General features: G+C 58.3%; 2 protein-coding genes across 3 annotated transcripts in view; one reads left to right on the top strand and one right to left on the bottom strand.

Moving 5' to 3' along the window:
* Positions 1-58: 58 nt before the first annotated feature.
* The window catches only part of G6PD (glucose-6-phosphate dehydrogenase), a 12,655-nt gene continuing 4,012 nt past the window's right edge, over positions 59-8,701 (bottom strand). For both annotated transcript variants that reach the window (XM_022566624.3, XM_022566625.2), the window contains exons 3-13: positions 4,401-4,438; positions 4,212-4,320; positions 3,476-3,693; positions 2,511-2,669; positions 2,298-2,423; positions 1,959-2,052; positions 1,497-1,683; positions 1,174-1,409; positions 1,009-1,085; positions 831-923; positions 59-737 (exon numbers count right to left, since the gene is read on the bottom strand). In XM_022566624.3, coding sequence (XP_022422332.1) covers positions 647-737; positions 831-923; positions 1,009-1,085; positions 1,174-1,409; positions 1,497-1,683; positions 1,959-2,052; positions 2,298-2,423; positions 2,511-2,669; positions 3,476-3,693; positions 4,212-4,320; positions 4,401-4,438 — 1,428 coding nt within the window. In that variant the 3' untranslated portion in view covers positions 59-646. The remainder of the gene's footprint in view (positions 738-830; positions 924-1,008; positions 1,086-1,173; positions 1,410-1,496; positions 1,684-1,958; positions 2,053-2,297; positions 2,424-2,510; positions 2,670-3,475; positions 3,694-4,211; positions 4,321-4,400; positions 4,439-8,701) is intronic.
* IKBKG (inhibitor of nuclear factor kappa B kinase regulatory subunit gamma) overlaps positions 8,380-8,701 on the top strand; it is a 22,575-nt gene continuing 22,253 nt past the window's right edge. Inside the window, exon 1 of the mRNA XM_022566630.3 lies at positions 8,380-8,399. The gene's annotated coding sequence lies outside the window, so the exon portion shown is untranslated. The remainder of the gene's footprint in view (positions 8,400-8,701) is intronic.

Raw genomic sequence — 8,701 nt, 5'->3', positions numbered from 1 at the left:
GCGAGGGCTGGGGCCCATGGTCGCAGGTGGCAGGAAAGAAACAACCAGGGGACAGGCAGGCCTGTCTGCGGATTTAATGGCAGGGGACTGAGCCGGGGCATCCCACCTGCCGCTTCTGCTTTTCTGGTGGCGAGAGCACCACCTGAGGGCGGGGTGAGATGGGGCGGCCGTGGAGTGCTGAGTTAGGGTGGCCACGGGAGCTGTGGGGGACAGAAGGCCACTCGGGAGGCCCGACACAGGTGCGCTGCTGGGCCCTTCCAGCACAGAGGTCCCTTCCAGTGGGGAGCCAGGAATGTCAAGTGGCGCTGAGACTGGGCCGCGCCTGCCCCCTTCCCCTGCGCTCCGAGGACCTTGCCCCCCTGCTGCCCACAACTGCAGCCCTCCTTCTCCTTCCTCCAGGAGGGCTCAGTCTGGGGGACAGAGGCTGGCTCGGGTGGGGATGGTCACAGTGCTGGGTGGCAGAGGAATGAGACTGGGCCCAGGGGCGGGTGGCGTGGCCCGAGCCCGGGCAGGAATGTGAGGCTAAGGGCTGTGGTCCCGAGTCCTCCAGAGGCGGGTCCTCCCGAGGTAGGTCAGGCGGGGGCGGGGAGGGGTGGTGGCGGCGGGGAGCACGGAGAGGCGGGGCAGGGGTGGGCCCGGCGCAGGGTCAGAGCTTGTGCGGGTTCACCCACTTGTAGGTGCCCTCGTACTGGAAGCCCACCCTCTTCATCAGCTCGTCTGCTTCCACAGGGCCACGGCTGGGCGGGGGACAGGTCGGGGAGAGGTGAGGGGACCCTGAGCCCCAGAGTCCCCCTCCCCATCACCCCCATCACCTCCCCCGCCCGCCGCACCTGCCGTAGACGTAGGGGATGGGCTGGGCCTTCTCGAGTTCGATCTGGTGCAGCAGAGGAGTGAAGATCCGCCAGGCCTCCCGCAGCTCGTCACTGAGGGGACAGGGGCCGGCGATGGGGTGGGTGGCGGCCCAGAGGGAAGGAGGTGGGGAAGGAGGGGGGAGGGGCCAACCCTCACCTGCGCACGAAGTGCATCTGGCTCCCACAGAAGACGTCCAGGATGAGGCGCTCGTAGGCGTCGGGGAGCTTCACGTTCTGCCAACGGACAGGCGGGAGGGAGTCACCGAGGCACGCGCCCCTTGGAGCCCTGGACGCCACCCCCTCCCCACAGGCGGGCACCCACCTTGTATCTGTTGCCGTAGGTCAGGTCCAGCTCCGACTCCTCAGGGTTGAAGAACATGCCAGGCTTCTTGGTCATCATTTTGGTGTACACGGCCTCATTGGGCTGCACGCGGATCACCAGCTCATTGCGCTTGCACTGCTGTCGGAAGATGTCCCCGGCCACGTCGCAGAACTGCAGGCGCACCTCGGCCTTGCGCTCGTTCAGGGCTTTGCCGCAGCGCAGGATGAAGGGCACCCCTGGGGGGACAAGGCCAGCCTTGGGGGGCCGTTTGGGTGGATGAGGGGGCCAGGTCCCACCACCGCGGGCCCAGCGGCATCACCTACCATCCCACCGCTCGTTCTCCACGTAGAGGACGACGGCCGCAAAGGTGGCTGTGGTGGACCCCTGGGGCACTGTGGGGTCATCCAGGTACCCTTTGGTGGCCTCTCCCTCTCCGTTGGGGTTCCCCACATACTGGCCCAGGACCACGTTGCTCGCCTGCACCTCTGAGATACATTTCAACACCTTGACCTGGAGAAGAGCCAGGGAGAGGGGCCCCTTGGGTAACAAGGACAGCAGGTGCCAGGAACCACGTGACTCCGAGGGGTGGCCTTCCTGGACGGGTGAGTGGCCCAGATAGTCAGGAGGCTCCGTCATGCAAGGGCCCTCTGGGGCCACCTCAGCCCGCCCTCACTGTTGCTGAAGGAGAAGCTGAGGCCTAGAAGGTCAGTTCTGGGACAGGACACCTCGGGCTCGCGGCTGGCTGCGGCAGAGGGGAGGGGCCTGGCGGGCACAGCCCCACCCACCTTCTCATCGCGGACGTCATCCGAGTGGGTGGAGGCGGGCTTCTCCATGGCCACCAGACATAGCATCTGCAGGAGGTGGTTCTGCATCACATCCCTGGTGGGGGGGCGGACAGTGAGCTAAGGCCCCTCCCTGCTGGCCAGGTTCTGGGGGCTCAGGGCCTTAAACTGGGCTTGTTTCCCGAGCCCCCGTGTCTGCCAGGTCCCCTTAAGGCAAAGGAGAAGACCGTGACCACTCCTGACTGCTCAGACACTCCTGCTGCCAAAACAGGAAGAGGCAACCCTGCAGGGGGGCGGGATGCCCGCCCCCCCATCTCCCAGGAAGGGGAACCAGGCTCTCACCGGATGATCCCAAATTCATCGAAGTAGCCCCCACGACCCTCAGTGCCAAAGGGCTCTTTGAAGGTGAGAATGACGCAGGCGATGTTGTCCCGGTTCCAGATGGGGCCGAAGATCCTGTTGGCAAACCTGCAGGAGGGGCAGGGTGAAGGCTGGTGGGCGTCCGAGGGGGCAGCAGCAGGGCCCCCCAGCGCCCAGTCCTGGCCCCGGTCGCACCTCAGCACCATAAGGTTCTGGACCATCTCCTTGCCCAGGTAGTGGTCGATGCGGTAGATCTGGTCCTCGCGGAACAGGGAGGCGATGTGGTTGGACAGCCGGTTGGAGCTCTCTAGGTCCCTCCCGAAGGGCTTCTCCACGATGATGCGATTCCAGCCTCTGCGGGAGGCCAGAGCTGCGTCACTCCCACACCCTCCCTGGGGACCAGGGCTGAGCCCCTCATCCCCCTCCAAAGCCCCTTCCCCAGGGAGTGAGGGCAGAGCCTCCCTGCCACCGCTCTGCAGTGAGATGAGCCAGCAAAGCTCTGTCGGGCCGGCCCTCCCCCGGCCTCGGCACGGAGAACACCTCCTTTCCTTCCCAGCCCTCAGCGCCACGCTCAAAGCTGACTGGCTGGTGGCTGGAAGGAGCGCCACTGGCTGGCTCTGCTCCCTCCTGGGCCCCGAGCTAGTGAGAAAACGGGGAGGGGATGCCAAAAGCAGAGCCACCTCCATGGGTTTTAATGTGGAGAAAGATCCCTTATTCCTCACGGAGAGTTAATGTGGGACAAAGTGAAACCAACACGGCTGTGGCTTTGGAAAAACGACAGAGCGCTGAGCTGCTGCGGCACAGGCAGCAGGGTTCCCGTGGACCAACGCCGCCCTCTGGTGGTGGTCGAAGGGACCCTGAGAAACGCCGAAAGCTAGAGTAAGCGACCGGCAGCAAGAGTTTCGTGGAGCAACACTGCCACCTTGTGGTGCTAGGCGGGACTGCTGCCAGGGACAACGGGATTTCATACGGGGGATTTGGAAGGTAAACACGGGTGGTAGCATTTTCAGTAAAGGCTGTTAGAGAACTACTCTTACTCCTATTGCCTTCTTTGGAGAGGTAATTCATGGCAAGAACAAACACGGGACATCTGTCTTTTTCAGACTCCCTAGATCGGTCGGCCCAGGAGGCAGGAAGGGAGGGTGAAAGAGCAGCCTTACGTCTGGCTCATGCAGGTTTCGTGGATGTTCTTGGTGACAGCCTCATAGACAGTGGGGGGCAGGGCCAGGTAGAAGAGGCGGTTGGCCTGTGGCCCCTGGTGGAGAGCGTTCATGTGGCTGTTGAGGCGCTCGTAGGAGGCTGCATCGTTGTACTGGCCAGCCACATAGGAGTTGCGGGCAAAGAACTCCTCCAGTTTGGGCTTCTCCTCCGGGGCAGCCTAGAAAATACGGACACAAGGATGTCGGAGCGGCCCCTCCCTCCCTGACCCCACGGGCAGGGTGGGCTTCCTGAGAAGGCAGCCATCCCAGCCCTGCCCTAGGCTCACTCCCATCTCGGCGGCTTTGCACACCCATGGGGGCGGGGGCCGCGTGACCTAAGACGGAAGCCAGAGTTCAGGAAACTTTGACCCGGGAGGAAGATCTCTCTCCAAAGTCATTCCACCAAAGTATGGTATGCTGAGAAAAGTCAGGCTTGCAGCATTTCCATGGTGGAGGGGCCACAGGGTACAGTGGGAAGGAACTGGTGAGCCCAAGTCAGAGGGGGCTGGGAAACAGGGGTCTCAGGCTGGCATCAAGGAAGCAGTGGGAGCAGGTGGGGAGGAGTGCCAGGCTGAGGATCGCTAGGGAGGAAGTGGCCCTGGCACAGGGGGGAAAGGCTGGGCCTGGGGGGAGGGAGGAAGGGCATCTGCGATGGGAGGCGGGTATGGCACGTATGGAGACCCCAGAAGCCACTCACTTTGAAGAAGGGCTCGCTCTGCTTGCGGATGTCAGCCACTGTGAGGCGGGAGCGGGCATAGCCCACGATGTAGGTGTCTTCGGGCAAAAGGCCATCCCGGAACAGCCACCTGAGGGCAGAGCACGGCTGTGGCGAGGGCGAGGGCAAGAGGACCGTGGGGGGCAGTGAGCAGTGGGGGAACAAGCTTACCAGATGGTGGGGTAGATCTTCTTCTTGGCCAGGTCACCCTGTGGCAGAGAAAACAGGCATGGTTAGGAGCTGAGGACATGCCCTAGATCATCTCCCCCCCAGGACACCCGGGTACCCTTGTTCTGCCCCTGTGTACAGCCTGAGCAGCTTGAACTAGAGCCCAGCCTAGCCCTTGACCCTGACCCGACAGTGCTCGCACACTGCCGGGGGCACTTCGAGGCAAAGAGACCTCGTGCTGGCCAGGAGGCAACCACCAACCCGCTGGTTCCAAGATCCACAGACCCCAGTCTCTGGTCGAGCAGGCAGAACCAAAGCCAACACAAGATGCCCGCTTCTAAACAGCTCACGGGCTAAAGAAAACCCTAAATTCCCTGGAACCGAATGGCAATGGAAGTAGCACACATCAAATGAGACATGACCTTAAATGCTTAGGTTAGCAAAAAAGAACGGCTGGAAGCTGCTGAGCTCAGAATTCAATTGAAGAAGTTAGAAAAAGGACAGCAGAATTTTAAACCCAAACAAATTACAAGGCAGAGAACAATGAAAAATAAAAATGAATAAAATGGAAAAACAAACCAAAAGAAAAGATCAAAAAGCCGAAAGTTGGTGCTTGAAAAAGACTAATCAAAACAGACAGCCTTCTGGCAAGACTGGTTTTTTAAAATAATTAATTAATTAATTAATTAATTATTGGCTGCGTTGGGTCTTCGTTGCTGTGCGTGGGCTTTCTCTAGTTGCAGCGAGTGGGGGCTACTCTTGGTTGCTGTGCGTGGGCTTCTCATTGCGGTGGCTTCTCTTGTTGTGGAGCACAGGCTTCAGTAGTTGTGGTGCAAGGGCTTAGTTGCTCTGAGGCATGTGGGATCTTCCCGGACCAGGGCTCAAACCCGTGTCCCCTGCATTGGCAGGTGGATTCTTAAACACTGCGCCACCAGGGAAGTCCCTAGACTGCTTTTTAAACAGGCACCAAGAATTAGGAGTGCAGTGGGACAAAACTACCGATGGGAAAGACAGAAGAGAGGTTTATGAACAACCTTACTGCATGTCTGACAACTTACATGAAATGGACACATTTCTAGAAAAATCCAACATACCAAAACGGAGCAAGGGACCTGAGCAGGCAATGGTTATAAAGGAGACAGGATTGCAGCCACAGCCTTCCCAATGAGACAAGCCTGGCCCTGATTCTGGCACAGAAAGCTCTGCCAGCGGGTCTCCCAGGAAGAGAGAACACCAGTCTGAGGCAAAGCCTGCCTGGGAAGCACCTGCTGAGCCACGTGATGGGGCCCCAGAACCCTGCGGCTGGAACCTCTGAGAAATGCACACAGGAGGCCCCAAGCCCATCTCGTCCATGTACACAGATACAGATGCAAAATTTCTGCAGAAGATACCAGCAAACCCAATCATGCAACGTCAAAAATGGAGTATGTCAGAATCAAGTTGGGGTCATCCTGCAAACGAAAGGTTGGTTTGATGCTGAAAAGCAAAAAAAAAAAAAAAAAAATTAACAGATTAAAGGAAAAAAAGCTGTAAGAAATCTGTCTACTCCTTTTGATTTTTCAATCTAGCAACCTTGCTAAACTCACCAGATGTAGATAAAGTGTTCCAGACATCAACATTTATCACAATAGGACCTCTTACCAAACTAGGAATAAAAGGGAACTTCCTTATCTTGATAAACAGCACCTATAAAAACCCCCACAAACATCATATATTGTGGGGAAATGTTGAAACAATCCCCTTTAAACAGCCAGGAGCAAGAAAAGAGCGCCTGCCATTGGCTGTTTATTCAATGCCCCACCAGAAGCCCTGACAGCGGCAGGTGGAGAGCGGACAAGACGTGAGGACGGGAAACGAAGAGCCACGCTGGCCCTCTTTGTAGCTGACAGTCTGTCCATTGAAAGAAAACCACCTCAAAGCAAGCTACAGGCAAATTATTACAATTAATGAGATTTTAGCAAGGTTGATAGATTTAAAAAAATCAACAGATGGGAGTAGAAACAGATTTCTTAAGACACAGAAAGCAGTAATCAGAAAAACGGATAAATGAAGGTTTCAGCAAAATTAGAAACTCCTGTTCACCATAATACACTACCAAGAAGGTGAATAGAAAGAAAGAAAAAAAAGAAGATGAATCCACCCAAAGGCTCAAATCCATCAACAGGGGATGGACACGCAGCGTCAAGGGGGGAGCCGACGGGTTCCCTGGTGGGCCAGTGGTTAGGGTTAGGGCTCCTGCTTCCACTTCAGGGGGCCTGGGTTCGATCCCTGGTCGGGGAACTAAGATCCTGCAAGCTGTGCAGGAGGCCAAAACAAAAACAAAAAAGGGATGAGCCAGTGACCCACCCAGCACATGTGAATCTCAAAATCATAACGCTAAGCCCCAGACCCAGACACAAGACTAAATACCCTAAGTTCATTTAAGTGAAGCTTTAGAAAAGGCAAAATGGTTGCACGGTGATGGAAGTGACAGCCGCGGTGTTCCAGAGCGGGAGGTGGACCACCGCCCAAGGACTTCCTGGGGAGGTGGGAACATCCTCTTTGCTAATAAAGGTGTGTAAACCTTTACAGTGAAAATGGGTGCCTTTCAACGTGTACAAGTTTTACCTAAAAATAAAAAGACTGAAAAGAATAATAACCGAGCAGAGGGTGGGGCCCGGGTGGCCCGAGCGCTTAGCTGTTGACTTGTGTGCGCGTGAAACTTTCCAAAGTAAGAGCAAGGGTATGAACACACAGTGACTGTGGGCAACAATATGGTCATCCCACGAAGGTGACAGAAGACTCACTAAAATGTCACTAAAAAGTCCCTTCTCTCCACTCCAGTTCAGTCGCCGTGGCCACGGCAACATGCGTTAATTTGGTATTGGTGACCTGACAAAGGAATTCTCCACTCGGGTGGAAGAGGCTTCGAGCAAGAGCATGGCCGGGGGGGTGGGGTGGGGGGTGGGGGGCAGAGGAAGCCTGCGGGGCACAGCAGGCCACCCTTTCATGCGCCCGCCCTGTAATCAGGGAGGGCCGCTGGGCGGAGGCGCTGGACTCACCCTGGGCAGGAAAACCACCTCCAGGGATAAGGACCCAAATCTTCGCAGCAAAATAACCTTAGGAGCCACATAACCACTGGACGGGTTCTATGAACCACTGCAGAACGGAAGCCGCGTGACCAGAAGCGAAGCAATTCCAACCTGATTAAAATCCCTGTCCCCTAGACAGGCAGTTAGGAAGGCACTTGGGGGTCTCCTGGGTGGCGGTGGAGGTCGGGGCGGGCCACTTATGAGACTCAAATGTTCGCGTTCCTCCTGTCCTTGGCTTCAGCCTCCAACTCCCGGGCTGAGCCGACCTCTGCATGCAGACAAGCCCAGGTGTCTGTTCCACCCCAGGTCACCACCTCCAGGCTCCACTGGGACCCCGACGGCCCGAAGTGGGCGGTTCCCAAGCCAGGGTTCCCCATGCTGCTGCCCCTGCCCATGTCTTGCCAACTGCTCAGAACTGATCCCCCACGTGCCTGCCACCTTCCATGGGAGCCACGGAGACAGCAGTGCATCAAGGTCCGGCTCCGACCCCCAGCCGGGGCCTCGAGCTGCCCCCGAGCCCAGTAGCCCCCAGCTGCGGCCCCCTCCTCCCAGGGCCCATCGGCGCCTGCTTCCTGCTTCTTCATCACTGGGACCGGGCCGGTGGGAGACTCCACTCTGGTCCCTGGGGCTCGGTGGGCCCCGTCTCCTCCCGGGCTTGTCGGGGACTGGCCGGGAGAAACGACCAGCACCACGGCCCACAGCCACCTCCCGCCTTCCTGGCCAAGTGGAATGTTTGCTTCCGATCAAATTCCAGCAGGCTGCCCGCCGGGCCCAGCGGGCCCAGCGTCCTGCCTGACTCACGGCGCCCCACACCCCACTGCTCTCGCTGGTCCCTTTGGGATTAACTAGCGATAGAGCCTGCTCGCCTTGTTCAGCTCAGCCCTGCAACCAGTGGCCTGTTGGGCTCCGAGTCACCCGACGGAAAGACGAGGTAGGACCCAGGACAGTGGGGGCAGGGGCCCGGGGAGGCCCACCCTCCCCACCAGCCTGGGCTGGACTCCGCTACCAGAACCACTGTGGGAAGAGAGCACGCTGTACATGGTGGGGGCGATGATGGGGCTCCCGAGGACCACAGCAGGGAGGGACATGCCTGGGGACACATGGTGATGTAGCAGAAGCAGTACCTGATTCAAATTTCCAGCTGTCAGCCAAGGGCCGTGGGCCGCCACCTGCGTGTCACCACCCAGGTCTGACCTCAGTCTCCAGTTTTATAAACCCTCGGTCTCGGTCTCG

Source organism: Delphinapterus leucas, chromosome X (genome assembly GCF_059928025.1).
Source record: "Delphinapterus leucas isolate spDelLeu-1000000601 "Yukka" chromosome X, BTC_Dleu_Yukka2, whole genome shotgun sequence".
Classification (NCBI taxonomy): Eukaryota; Metazoa; Chordata; class Mammalia; order Artiodactyla; family Monodontidae; genus Delphinapterus; species Delphinapterus leucas.
This window is presented reverse-complemented; position numbering and strand designations above follow the sequence as displayed.